The sequence below is a fragment of the Macaca fascicularis genome, chromosome 11 (assembly GCF_037993035.2).
Source record: "Macaca fascicularis isolate 582-1 chromosome 11, T2T-MFA8v1.1".
NCBI classification, from domain to species: Eukaryota; Metazoa; Chordata; class Mammalia; order Primates; family Cercopithecidae; genus Macaca; species Macaca fascicularis.
Genome location: NC_088385.1, coordinates 29,345,250 through 29,360,049, shown reverse-complemented (window position 1 = coordinate 29,360,049; position 14,800 = coordinate 29,345,250). Strand labels below are relative to the sequence as shown.

General features: G+C 38.7%; 1 protein-coding gene across 7 annotated transcripts in view; it reads left to right on the top strand.

The window, feature by feature from the left end:
- ITPR2 (inositol 1,4,5-trisphosphate receptor type 2) overlaps positions 1-14,800 on the top strand; it is a 496,384-nt gene that overhangs the window by 209,535 nt on the left and 272,049 nt on the right. For all 7 annotated transcript variants that reach the window (XR_010579338.2, XR_012420091.1, XM_065523922.2 and 4 more), the window contains 2 exons: positions 8,517-8,606; positions 8,728-8,853. Coding sequence is in view for 5 of the 7 variants with exons in the window: in XM_065523922.2 (XP_065379994.1) it covers positions 8,517-8,606; positions 8,728-8,853 (216 nt within the window). In the remaining 2 variants the exon portion in view is untranslated. The remainder of the gene's footprint in view (positions 1-8,516; positions 8,607-8,727; positions 8,854-14,800) is intronic.

Genomic DNA, 14,800 nt, shown 5'->3' with positions numbered 1-14,800 from the left:
TGGCCCTTTTTAAAAATTTGACTTAGACTCTCACTGATGTAAAGTCTCATGTTTAAACTATCTACCTAGTTTTTACTTCAAGGACTATATAGTTCATTTTCAGGTTATTTAATTGGTTCTTTTTCATATTCATCTATTCTAGATTCATATCTGTCTGTTTTTACGTCGTAATTATTTTTGTTCTTTTAATGGATGTGTGATGTAAGGAGCAGAATTAACTAAAAAATGTCCCTAGGGGCTCACTCTGGGTTGTCTGGACAACGAGGTGACTGGGACTGTTTTTGCAGAATGAGGAGTGCCTCTCTTCCAAGGGACTGTGTACTGATTTTGGCTTCTCCTAGGACCTGTGGCTTCTGCCCCTCAGCAGGGACAGTTCAATTTCTATGGGCCACAGGCTAGTGTTCAAAAGATTCCTGTAAACAACAGGCACTGCCTGGTACTGGAACAGTTTCCGTGTCCCTTTATTGAGAAGGTTACGCTCCAGCTTGCCCCATAGGTAGTTACTGTGGCATTGGGGGAGTGGTTGCTTGGAAATCTAGACCCACACTATCCAGCAGGGCACCCAGCACTCCTGTGTGGGGAGATGGGAGGAGGGGGGACCTGTGCCTTCTCTTCTCTTGCTATTGCCTGACTTGTAGCCTGTCCTTTCCCTGAAAAGGCTATCTTTCCTTATCCATGCTGAGTGATGCTGTGACATCATCCTCAACACTATTGCATGGCACATGGCAACCACAGAGGTGCCCACCGGGCTTGAGGGATGCTATTCCTCACTATCTCTATGATTATTTAAAACATACCTACTTACAAGGCCTGTCAGAAAAGCTCTTGATTGTTTATATTTCACTGGGCATGATATAATATTATTATGAGTTTTTTACTTGACTTTTTTAGTATTGATGTTCCTCATAGGAGTTTGAATTATAGTTTGCAGATGTATCTTATTATTTATTAATTATATTACTTTATTAATTGTGAATTAATTCCTGCTTTTCCTCCCTCCCCTCTCTTTCCTCTTCTCCACTGATTTTTCTCTCGTTCTCCCTGAGCACACTTTCTCTATCTGATGGTTTTTCTATTACCTCCACATCTCATTACTTTTTAAAAGCAAAAACTGCATTCCATTCTTTGCCTGCCACTTCTGATCTTTTTTCCTTTGATGAAGCAAGCAAAGTTGCAAATCCCCCTAGCAGGATATATATTAAGAAGCTTCTCCTTTTCCAAGTGTTAGTATGAGATTCTCTGCAGTGGGAAAATAGTTCTACATAAACTTGTGTCTTCAGCTAAACTTGTGATTGATTAGTTGACTTTTGACACAATCTGGTAGAATGTCTAACCCCGATGTCCTGGGACAGGAGCAGTCCATGTGTTCTAGACAGAATCTTGCAGCTTGACCTGATCAGTCAGGGACACTATGGTAATTTCATGAAGAGCTTTTATTCATTAGTTTTGAACAGTGCTTTCCTGAATTTTCCTTTTATGGAATCTGTTTTCTTGTCTCCAGTTTCTATTTTTGCCTCCACCCTAATTGTATAATTTATTTATTTGTTTATATCACTATACATATTCCCATACGTATGTCTGAGCTAATTCCACTGAAGGTGATGATGACAGATGAGTTTCAATTAACAAGCCCCTTCACAGGACAGACATGTGAAAAATAACTTTTGGTTTATACTAAAATGCTTGTTTTACACATTCTCATCCTATTTGGTTATAATATAAATTCTTAAATGTAACAATTATACTTCCAGAATGTGTTATTTCAATTACTTGGTTATTAGATCTTTTTTATGAGAATTTTTCCCTTCTCATTTTCTAACCACATTTAAATTGATACTGTTTTGGCATAAGCTTACTATTTCCCTTCATGCTATAAATAAGTTACTATCTTACTTTTTTTTTTTAACTTTCCCATTTGTTCTTTTTTTTAGACAGGGTCTTGCTCTGTCATTCAGGCTGGAGTGCACTGGTGTGATCACAGCTCACTGCAGCCTCGACTTCCTAGGCTCCAAAAATCCTCTCCTAGCTTCCTGAGTAGCTGGGACCGTAAGTGTGCACCACCACGCCTGGCTAATTTTTGTATTTTTTGTAGGGATGGGGTTTCTCCATATTGCCCAGGCTGATCTTGAACTCTTGAGCTCAAGCAAGCCACCTGCTTTAGCCTCCCAGAGTGCTGGGATTACAGGTGTGAGCCCCTAGGGGCACCTGGCCTCCACTTGTTCTTAATTCACTACAAGTTGTTAGTGAAGATTCTATGTTCTCATATGGTTTCTTTTTTTTCAGCAAGTGGCTAACAAGGAAATAATAGTGGCTGATTCATTCAAATCAAAGCATACATTTGTTTTTAGATCAGGCAACAACATTTCTGTAATGATTTCTTGCGGAACAAGTGAGTGTAAAAGGCAGTGCTGATTCCTCCCCCTCACACATTTCATATATACACCCCCCTTCTCACAACCATGTCCGACTGGGCGAGCTATAACCCTATTGTGACTAGGGAAGCTTCCTTCATACAATGTATCAGTATCAAAGTCAGTCTCTAAGGGTTCTATTATGTTGCTGTTTTCACTTCCTGTACAGTGCTTTGTATGCCATTCTGTTGATCAAAAGGTTGCCCACGCTTTCTACATTTTATATAATACTGGTGAGTTTTTAGCCATCCCTGGAGTTACATCAGAAAAATTCTGGGACATATTGCTGTATGATAATAGGTTCCTGCTGTGCTTTTTTTTTTTTTAATTTAAAAGTAAACTTTAATGTCAAAAATGCAAACTTGGGGAGCGCGGAAAGATCACACACAAGGCTACCACTTCACACTTGGAGGGTTGCACGGCGGCCAGGCGGAGGCGCACCTCACTTCACAGACGGTGGGGCGGCCGGGCGGAGGCGCTCCTCACTTCACAGACGGTGGGGCAGAGGCGCTTCTCATTTCACAGACTGTGGGGCGGCCGGGCAGAGGCGCTCCTCACTTCACAGACGGTGGAGGGGCCAGGCAGAGGCGCTCCTCATTTCACAGACTGTGGGGCGGCCGGGCAGAGGCGCTCCTCACTTCACAGACAGTGGAGGGGCCAGGCAGAGGCGCTCCTCACTTCACAGACGGTGGGGCGGAGGCGCCCCTCACTTCACAGACGGCGCGGCGGCCGGGCGGAGGCGCCCCTCACTTCACAGACGGCGCGGCGGCCGGGCGGAGGCGCCCCTCACTTCACAGACGGCGCGGCGGCCGGGCGGAGGCGCCCCTCCCTTCACAGACGGTGGAGGGGCCGGGGAGAGGCGCTCCTCACTAGGTTCCTGATGTGTTCTTACGAAAGCAGTTACTAGTTACATTAAACGTTTCCAGTTTTTCCTAATACCTGTCTAAGCAAAGTTCCGCAGTGGCACGAACTTTTTTTGTTAGCTTATTTATCAGAGATGCAGATTGTAAAGGAGATTTGGGTTGTGTTTTAGAGCATCAGCTTAAACATTATCAAATACTAACTAAAATGACATCAAATGAGTCAGAAAAATGCCGTTATTTTGTCTTATTATGGAGCGAAAGGGAAAAAGGTTTGGGGTAAAGTTATGAATATGTATGTATTCTCTAGAAGGGTAGAGCTTTGCCTCTGACTTGAGCAAACATCTGGAAGGAAGTTATCTGCAAGTAATGCTGGTCACAGCCTCTTCTGTCCATTGTGGATTTTGAATCAAGCCTTCAAGCAGCCTTAGGTGCTTCACAGGGAAGCAGAAACTGACAACCATGATACCAAGATGGTCCAAAGTAGCTTTCCAGGCAAGGTCATAGAAGTAGATCTAGGGTGATATCTTCCTAAATGACTAGTACATGATGTTATCATTAGATGGGGGGGGGGGGGGGGGAGAAAAAAATACCTCCTTATCCCATAGAGGGTTATCATTCAGTTATCTGAAAGAGGCAGTATTTATTCTGAACAGCTTCAACTACATTATAATCTATAATCTGGCGAATCAAATATAAAAGACTCGTTATTAAAAAATTGTTTTTGTATGTTTTGAAGGGAGATGAGGATAGAAGAAGGACAGCATTTGGCACCTGAAGTTGAGGGGAGGGTGGGTGGTTTATGGTGTCACTGACTACTTTAAAGAGTGGTTACACCAGAGAAAGCTACCAGTACAGATGGTGAGCAGAAGGCCTTGTAGTCTTGCTGACTTGGCAACTTCACTGAGGATGGACCTCCTTAAACTTCAGTGGGATAGGGATAAATAGAAGGCATGCACCAAGCTATTTTAATCATGCAGCTGCAGATGTAGGCAGCTCTACATTGTAGGATTTGGAAAATTCTATTTTTAAAAGCATGATTGCCCTTGGTTAAATTAAGGAGCTGGATTCCCATTAATTAGTGCCAGTATTTACTTATTTATTGAGATGGGTCTCACTCTGTTGCCCAGGCTGGAGTGATTAGCACAATCATAGCTCACTACAGCCTCAAACTCTTGGCCCAAATGGTCCTCCTGCCTCAGTTTCCTGAATAGCTAGGGCTATAGGTGAGCCCACCATGCCCAACTAATAATTTTTTTTTATTTTTTATTTTTTATAGAGACAGAGTCTTTCTATGTGGCCCAGGGTAACCTCAAACTCTTAGCCTCAAGCAGTCCTCCCACCTTGGCCTCCCAAAGTATGGGGGTTATAGGCATGAGTCATCATACCTAGCCAGTGCTAAAATTTAGTTTACCATATAGTTCACATAATATTACTTTCTTATATCATTTTTTGCTATTGATATAAAAGTTTCCTTACCTGATTAAAAAAAAAAAAGAAAGAAACTATCTTTAGAACCAATATTCACTCTTTGTGTCTCGCCTAGAACCCTGATGCCCACCCAATTTCTAGACTCTTCTTGCTCTCTTGTTTTTGAACCTACTGTTTTATGTTATGGTATATACTATGCAATTAAAAATATAACTACCTCTAAAATCACTGAACTAAGCTGTTTCCCATATTCTGTTAGGGGGAATACATTTAAGTTCTCCAGATGATAGGAAGCAGTTACAATAAAGTGCAAGGACGTTTGGAGCGCCGTATTTAGTTTTCATCACTATTGTCAAAAGGATCATTTGGAGATGTGCTACGAGCCTGACACTGTTCTAAGTGTCACACTTTTTTTTTCTGGACCCATTCAGCTCTGGGATGCTGCATAAATCATACTTCTACATTTTGCACTTTTCTAATATTTTGTCATTAGAATAAATACAAGGTTTTGTAGATTAGACCAGTGATGTAGGGCTAAAGTTTATAGAATGTAAAGCATTGTATAAGACATAAAGAATACAGCCAATTTCAGCTCTTTCAGAAGGAAAACTTTTGCAGCACTTTATTTAGACCATTTTGGCATCAGAATTAGAAAACAAAACCTAATTGTAGTTATATAGTTTACATATTTCTTAAATTACCTTGATCACTGCTTTGGAATCATCCAGATGTTCCATGGGTTTTTGTTCAATTTAATTAAATTGAATTATTTTCTGAAATTAAAAGGGGTTGTTTATTGAATTTTCCAATGTTGCTGCCTTTTGTTGACTGCTAGCAATTTTAAATCAAAATCACTATTTTTCATAATTCCCACACATACAGAGTTTAGCATTGTATATATCTTCACCTGGGATGAACTAAAGAGCATAACTTTTTGTCATGTAGTACATTTTACCTAAGATTACTTTTGTTAAAACAAGACAGTTGCTTTTTCTTCAGATTATTGCTTGAAAAACAGGCTTAAGGATATCTACCAAAGCTTCGCCTGCCTTTGTAACAGTTTTCTTTAAAGTTGACATGTATCAAAAATATCTCTTTTCTAACTAAGGAGCTTTGTCAATCTTTAGAGCTGGTAATATCTTAATCCTGGTTTGTGGTACAAGTGTGTGTGTGTTTGTGTGTATGTTTTAGTATTTCTTCTCTTACAGAAAAAAATGAAATGGCCTTTTAAAAATCCAGCCTTCACTTTTGTGATCAGAAAAAGGAAATGTAATTATATTTCTAGCTTTTGCAGTTTCTACTTCTCATCAATAAATTATTTTTGCTATCAAATGGAAAATCTATTTGTTTCATACTCTCACCTCTAGCCTCTTTTCATCTAAATAGTTTTCATTCATCTTAGCCACTGGGTTGTGTTTTCTCTTCTACAATGGTTTTACTTTCATATATAGTTTAACACTGTCTCCTATTTTTTTTTTTTTTTTTGAGACAGAGTCTTGCTCTGTTGCCCAGGCTGCAGTGCAGTGGTGTGATCTCAGCTCACTGCCACCTCTGCCCCTCAGATTCAAGCGTTTCTCCTGCCTGTGCTTCCTGAGTAGCTGGGATTACAGGCACCACACATCACCACACCCAGCTAATTTTTGTATTTTTAGTAGAGATGGGATTTCACTATGCTGGCCAGGCTGGTCTTGAACTCCTGACCTTGTGATCCACCCGCCTTGGCCTCCCAAAGTGCTGGGATTACAGCTGTGAGCCATCGCACCCGGCCTCTCCTATAATTTTCAAGATTCACTTCATGGTTAATGTCTTGCAGGTAATATCCTGCATTCTTTTCTCTCTTTTATTTCCCTGGAGTGGTGGTTGGACTGCTTTCATTTCTGTCTAAATATTCATTATGATAGCTAGGCGATACAGCTCTGGAGTCTAACTTAGTGATGTTTTGAAGGCTTTCAGTGTTTGGATCTTTTACTTTTTGCAGTTCCAATTCTAGTGAGTATGAGTGACAAGTGGTCAGGAGGTAGAAGCTAAGAGATGAGAAAGAGTCGTTAAAGGGTAGAACCTGCTGTTGTACTAGAAACAGGGATGAAACAGGGAGATGAGGAAGAGGAGATGGAATTTTTGATTTTATGCATCAAAAATTTTGTTCTCTGAGACACAGTAGGGAAGATAGACAGGTTTGTGGATATAACTGGAAATTTTTGGATGGAAAAGAGAAAGTGTCCATGTAAAGGAATATCTGTCTGCTCAGTAAAATGGGAGGAGGAGGTCACTTGTTAAAGTGAAGTTGAGACTGGGAACCTCGGGACAATATTTGCCAGAAAAGAAGCAAAGGAAAAATATAAAGCTGAGTGAGGAGTGTGCTGGCTCAACGTGGGTTAAGTCACTCTGCTGCTTGAAGCCTTTCATCAGAACTGTCTGATTAACAAGGAAAGTAGTTTTTTTCTTTCTTGATGTTTATTAATTTTGTGATTTGTCCTGGAGCACAGTAGGAGAAGCAACTTGGGACGAATAAATTGTATCAATTGGCTTCCTGTATCTTTGTAACTTTCTCCTGAGCTTAAACTAGGGTCCCCTTTCACGGCAAGTGCCTAACACCATCATTATGGTCAGGAGTTTTGGACCCATGTTGAACTTGACATTCCTCCCAAGTGCAATTTTGCATGGATTGTAAGTGAGGGAGGCCATCAGACCCCACTCTGATTGCCCAGTCTTTGCAATGGACCCTGTCAGTTCTTGCCGTTTTCCATATAACTAGCGTGCTTGTTCTTGCTGCAGTACTTTTGGCTAGACATCCTTTATGCCTAACTAGACAGTTTTGATCATTGTAGACCTTGCCGTACACTTGACCTCCTTCGTAACACTTGTCTAAAGCTGCAGCTGTTCTCTTTTTATCTCTCTCTGAATAGTGAATTCTGCCCAGTTCCAATCCTTATTGATATATTTCTCCCTGTTTTCTTAGGTAGACTGTAATTTTCTTGTGAGAAGGACCATATCTTCTATGCATCTCTTTTAGATCCATTCACCGTAGTCTAGTACCAGGTGTGCATGACATCTTCATAAATGTTCAGAATGGAATTGTCACTGGTGTTTGATTTTCATAAGGTGACGCCAGTAGTTGATGTTTCAAATATGTCCACTCACCATATTTGCGATGCTACAGATAATAGTTATTATAAGTATTTTTGGTGTTTCAGGTTTCCTTAATAAGCTTCATTAATTTGATAATTTAAACATTTTATTTTAATTTTCTTTTTGTTTTTCTTTCTTCATTTTCATGGTTCTGTATGTTGGCCCTGAGTCATGACTCTTTAGGATGCCGTGGTGACCTGTCAGAGCATTGTTGCGTTAAGTTGTTCCTTGCTCCCTTCTCTGTGATGTGCTCAGCTATGATCATCTGCTCCGTCACTCTTTTTTTCTTGCAGTTCATTCCTAGTGATTAAATTATATCTTTTATGCCCTGTATTTTCACTGTTTCTTCTCATATAGGCAATATAAAGCCACAGCATGTCTGAGGTATATATGTCTCTTATGGATATGCACTAATAATATGTATGAAAACTTTACAGTTTAACTCATAATTCTGGGTCATTCCAGTTAACTTGTCATTGTGTTCTCACTGGGTAGCGGTAATTTGCATGGCTCAGTCAATCCAAGGAACATTTTATGCAATAAAAAAGTACAAAAGAACCATTTAAGTTGAGTAATAGATTTATTACAAAATAATTACAAAATATATTTATTATTTAATACAAAAGAAATAAATTTACCACAAAGCTACAAATGGCGTAAAAGTACATATTTGTGTTCCTTTTAGGAATCGAACATTTTAAGTCCAGTGCAGGATGGAACAAAGAAACCTCAGATTGACAGCAACAAGAGCAATAACTACCGGATTGTAAAGGAGGTCAGCAGATACAAAATATTCTTATATAGGTTTATATTTGCATGCCAAATAAGTTTTGCTTATAGATTATCCTTAATATTGTTATTTGTTATATTTGATGCTTTCCCTCTTCTTTTTAAAGATTTTGATTAGGCTAAGTAAACTCTGTGTACAGAATAAAAAGTGTCGGATTCAACATCAACGATTACTGAAAAATATGGGGGCACATTCAGTGGTGTTAGATCTTCTCCAGATACCCTACGAAAAGGTTAGTCCTGGTTATTTTTTGTTCTTTAGCTTGAGCTTGTTATTTTGATACAGTTTAAAAATGTTTCACAGAGTTCCAAGAAATTTTTTCTTTATTATTTTAGAATAAATCACCCACCAGGTGCCCCATCACCCCTGAGCCCTTTTGTGTATGTTTCCGACAAACAAGGGTACACTACCACATCACCACACTAGAGCCTTCCAAATCAGGAAAGAGCATGGTGCTTTACCACCACCTAGTCCCTACATACTCCTCAGGTTTCTCCCTTTGTCCCAATTGTTTTCGGCTTGAAAAAAAGATCAACTTCAGAATCACGCGCTGTTCGGTTGTCATGTTTATTTAAATCTCTTCATGTGGGAACTCCCATAACATTGACACTCTTAAAAATAGCCAGTTATTTTGAAGGATGTGCCGTAATGTGGATCATCTGATATTTCCTCCTGATTAACACAATTACGCATATTTGGCAGGAACATAACAGGAGTAATGCTAAGTTCGTCTCATTGCTTCCTATTAGTTGGTGCACAATTTTGATTTGTCCCATGACTGATGATGTTCACTTTGATCAACTGATTGAGGTTGTGTCTGCCAGGCTTCTCTGATTTTCCCTTTGTAATTCCTTTGTAATTAATAAGTATTTTGTGGAGCAGTTCTGTGAAACTAATATCCCATTCTTCATGAAACTTTCAACGTATTCATTTACTGTGTTTATTTTTATCAGTATGGGTTTGTATATGTTCATTTTATTCCATAGGTTATAAAGGGTTCTATCATTATTTATTTTGATTTCCAAAATGTCTCAGATTTGGTCAGTGGAGTTCCTTTGAGCTAGATTATCTGTCTTCTAATATACCCCCACCATTCTTTGAGTACTTCCTTGCTTTCTGGCACAATAAAATGTTCCAGGCTCATCTTGTGTTTTTCTTGCTTCAACTCTAGAATCAGCCATTTCTTTAAGAAGCCCCATTTCTGTTTGGTGGGGAATGGTATTTAGGAGCAAAGTTCTGAGAACTGAGTGGGCTTATTGCTTTGGGGTGTTGTCTCCATAGCCTCTCTAAATAGGCAAAGCTAGGGAATATGCATATGGGTGGGTGCATGTATAAATTTATTTAATATTAACATAAAATTCCACTCAAAACATGAGTCCATCTGAATTTCTAACAATGACCACATGACAAATGGTACAGTCAACTACACAGGGAAATTTTAGGTAGTTTCACTGATATTGTCACAAGACCACTTTTAAGAAGACAGATTTGTTTCTCTGTGAATTTTAAGAGTTAAGTTTCTTGTTAAGATTCTTTTTTTTTTTTAATAATTTATTGAGATTTTATTTGTGCCAAATGCATCTTCACATACTCCTTGCCCATATACCCCCTGCCCAATGATGTTTAATTGAAATGCTTTAAAATATGGAAAACAGAGAGAAGAGAAAATAATCTTCACTTTATTTTTTACAAAATGATAATTAAAAACAGAAAATTCTTTTTGTTTATAAGTACGTATAAAAGAGAAGTGTTCCAATAACTTCACTGCATTTACATTTTCATAGTTTAATTATAAGCAAATTTTCATTCCTTTTTGAATTTTTTGAAGTATAACATATAGAAAAGTTGAGAAATCGTACGTGTATGGTTTGATGACTTCTTACAATTTAAATTCCCCCATGCAACCAGCACCTAGATCAAAAAGCAGAACATTGACAGCACTCCAGAAGTCCCTTTAATGCACCCTTTTATTCATTGTGCCTAAAGGGTAACCACTATTCTCCTTTTAATGCCATATATTATATTAGATTTTCAAAAACCTTTTATCCTGAGAACCATACAAATAAAGATTGAATTTTATTAATTCAACCATATGTTGTGAGATACATTCATGTTTGTAGTTGTAATTCATTCACTTTCATTGTTCTACAGTATTCTAATTGATAAACAGTTGAAAATTTATTCCTACATTTTACCTATGGTAGTTGCCAGTATTCTACCATTATGACTAAGGCTCTTACTTTCATTCTTGTGCATATCATTTGAACATGTATGTGCATTTCTGTTAGGAATATACTTAGAAGTTAAATGGCTGGTTATGGATATGCTCTCCTCTAGCAAACACTGCCAAATGATAGAATAAATTACTGTACAACCAGCCATGTGTGGATTTTTAGTTGCTCCATATGTCTACCTTTTTTCCTTTTCTCTTATTTTCATTTGAGCAATTGTGAGTATGCAGCAGAATTGTAATGTGATTTGAATCTGCACTTGCCTGATAAATAATAAAGTTGATCACCTTTTCTTTTTTTTTTTAATTAATTTATTATTATTATACTTTAAGTTGTAGGGTACATGTGCATAACGTGCAGGTTTGTTACATATGTATACTTGTGCCATGTTGGTGTGCTGCACCCATCAACTCGTCATTTACATCAGGTATAACTCCCAATGCAATCCCTCCCCCCTCCCCCCTCCCCATGATAGGCCCCTGTGTGTGATGTTCCCCTTCCTGAGTCCAAGTGATCTCATTGTTCAGTTCCCACCTATGAGTGAGAACATGCGGTGTTTGGTTTTCTGTTCTTGTGATAGTTTGCTAAGAATGATGGTTTCCAGCTGCATCCATGTCCCTACAAAGGACACAAACTCATCCTTTTTGATGGCTGCATAGTATTCCATGGTGTATATGTGCCACATTTTCTTAATCCAATCTGTCACTGATGGACATTTGGGTTGATTCCAAGTCTTTGCTATTGTGAATAGTGCTGCAATAAACATACGTGTGCATGTGTCTTTATAGCAGCATAATTTATAATCCCTTGGGTATATACCCAGTAATGGGATGGCTGGGTCATATGGTACATCTAGTTCTAGATCCTTGAGGAATCGCCATACTGTTTTCCATAATGGTTGAACTAGTTTACAATCCCACCAACAGTGTAAAAGTGTTCCTATTTCTCCACATCCTCTCCAGCACCTGTTGTTTCCTGACTTTTTAATGATCGCCATTCTAACTGGTGTGAGATGGTATCTCATTGTGGTTTTGATTTGCATTTCTCTGATGGCCAGTGATGATGAGCATTTTTTCATGTGTCTGTTGGCTGTATGAATGTCTTCTTTTGAGAAATGTCTGTTCATATCCTTTGCCCACTTTTTGATGGGGTTGTTTGTTTTTTTCTTGTAAATTTGTTTGAGTTCTTTGTAGGTTCTGGATATTAGCCCTTTGTCAGACGAGTAGATTGCAAAAATTTTCTCCCATTCTGTAGGTTGCCTGTTCACTCTGATGGTAGTTTCTTTTGCTGTGCAGAAGCTCTTTAGTTTAATGAGATACCATTTGTCAATTTTGGCTTTTGCTGCCGTTGCTTTTGGTGTTTTAGACATGAAGTCTTTGCCCATGCCTATGTCCTGAATGGTACTACCTAGGTTTTCCTCCAGGATTTTTATGGTATTAGGTCTAACATTTAAGTCTCTAATCCATCTTGAATTAATTTTCATATAAGGAGTAAGGAAAGGATCCAGTTTCAGCTTTCTACTTATGGCTAGCCAATTTTCCCAGCACCATTTATTAAATAGGGAATCCTTTCCCCATTTCTTGTTTCTCTCAGGTTTGTCAAAGATCAGATGGCTGTAGATGTGTGGTATTATTTCTGAGGACTCTGTTCTGTTCCATAGGTCTATATCTCTGTTTTGGTACCAGTACCATGCTGTTTTGTTTACTGTAGCCTTGTAGTATAGTTTGAAGTCAGGTAGCGTGATGCCTCCAGCTTTGTTCTTTTGACTTAGGATTGTCTTGGAGATGCGGGGTCTTTTTTGGTTCCATATGAACTTTAAAGCAGTTTTCTCCAATTCTGTGAAGAAACTCATTGGTAGCTTGATGGGGATGGCATTGAATCTATAAATAACCTTGGGCAGTATGGCCATTTTCACGATATTGATTCTTCCTATCCATGAGCATGGTATGTTCTTCCATTTGTTTGTGTCCTCTTTGATTTCACTGAGCAGTGGTTTGTAGTTCTCCTTGAAGAGGTCCTTTACATCCCTTGTAAGTTGGATTCCTAGGTATTTTATTCTCTTTGAAGCAATTGTGAATGGAAGTTCATTCATGATTTGGCTCTCTGTTTGTCTGTTACTGGTGTATAAGAATGCTTGTGATTTTTGCACATTAATTTTGTATCCTGAGACTTTGCTGAAGTTGCTTATCAGCTTAAGGAGATTTTGGGCTGAGACAATAGGGTTTTCTAAATATACAATCATGTCATCTGCAAACAGGGACAATTTGACTTCTTCTTTTCCTAACTGAATACCCTTGATTTCTTTCTCTTGCCTAATTGCCCTAGCCAGAACTTCCAACACTATGTTGAATAGGAGTGGTGAGAGAGGGCATCCCTGTCTTGTGCCAGTTTTCAAAGGGAATGTTTCCAGTTTTTGCCCATTCAGTATGATATTGGCTGTGGGTTTGTCATAAATAGCTCTTATTATTTTGAGGTACGTTCCATCAATACCGAATTTATTGAGCGTTTTTAGCATGAAGGGCTGTTGAATTTTGTCAAAAGCCTTTTCTGCATCTATTGAGATAATCATGTGGTTCTTGTCTTTGGTTCTGTTTATATGCTGGATTATGTTTATTGATTTGCGAACGTTGAACCAGCCTTGCATCCCAGGGATGAAGCCCACTTGATCATGGTGGATAAGCTTTTTGATGTGTTGCTGAATCCGGTTTGCCAGTATTTTATTGAGGATTTTTGCATCGATGTTCATCAGGGATATTGGTCTAAAATGCTCTTTTTTTGTTGTGTCTCTGCCAGGCTTTGGTATCAGGATGATGTTGGCCTCATAAAATGAGTTAGGGAGGATTCCCTCTTTTTCTGTTGATTGGAATAGTTTCAGAAGGAATGGTACCAACTCCTCCTTGTACCTCTGGTAGAATTCAGCTGTGAATCCATCTGGTCCTGGACTTTTTTTTGTTGGTAGGCTATTAATTATTGCCTCAATTTCAGAGCCTGCTATTGGTCTATTCAGGGATTCAACTTCTTCCTGGTTTAGTCTTGGAAGAGTGTAAGTGTCCAGGAAGTTATCCATTTCTTCTAGATTTTCCAGTTTATTTGCGTAGAGGTGTTTATAGTATTCTCTGATGGTAGTTTGTATTTCTGTGGGGTTGGTGGTGATATCCCCTTTATCATTTTTAATTGCGTCGATTTGATTCTTCTCTCTTTTCTTCTTTATTAGTCTTGCTAGTGGTCTGTCAATTTTGTTGATCTTTTCAAAAAACCAACTCCTGGATTCATTGATTTTTTGGAGGGTTTTTTGTGTCTCTATCTCCTTCAGTTCTGCTCTGATCTTAGTTATTTCTTGCCTTCTGCTAGCTTTCGAATGTGTTTGCTCTTGCTTCTCTAGTTCTTTTAATTGCGATGTTAGAGTGTCAATTTTAGATCTTTCCTGCTTTCTCTTGTGGGCATTTAGTGCTATAAATTTCCCTCTACACACTGCTTTAAATGTGTCCCAGAGATTCTGGTATGTTGTATCTTTGTTCTCATTGGTTTCAAAGAACATCTTTATTTCTGCCTTCATTTCGTTATGTACCCAGTAGTCATTCAGGAGCAGGTTGTTCAGTTTCCATGTAGTTGAGCGGTTTTGATTGAGTTTCTTAGTTCTGAGTTCTATTTTGATTGCACTATGGTCTGAGAGACAGTGTGTTATAATTTCTGTTCTTGTACATTTGCTGAGGAGTGCTTTACTTCCAATTACGTGGTCAATTTTGGAGTAAGTACGATGTGGTGCTGAGAAGAATGTATATTCTGTTGATTTGGGGTGGAGAGTTCTATAGATGTCTATTAGGTCTGCTTGCTGCAGAGATGAGTTCAATTCCTGGATATCCTTGTTAACTTTCTGTCCCGTTGATCTGTCTAATGTTGACAGTGGAGTGTTGAAGTCTCCCATTATTATTGTATGGGAGTCTAAGT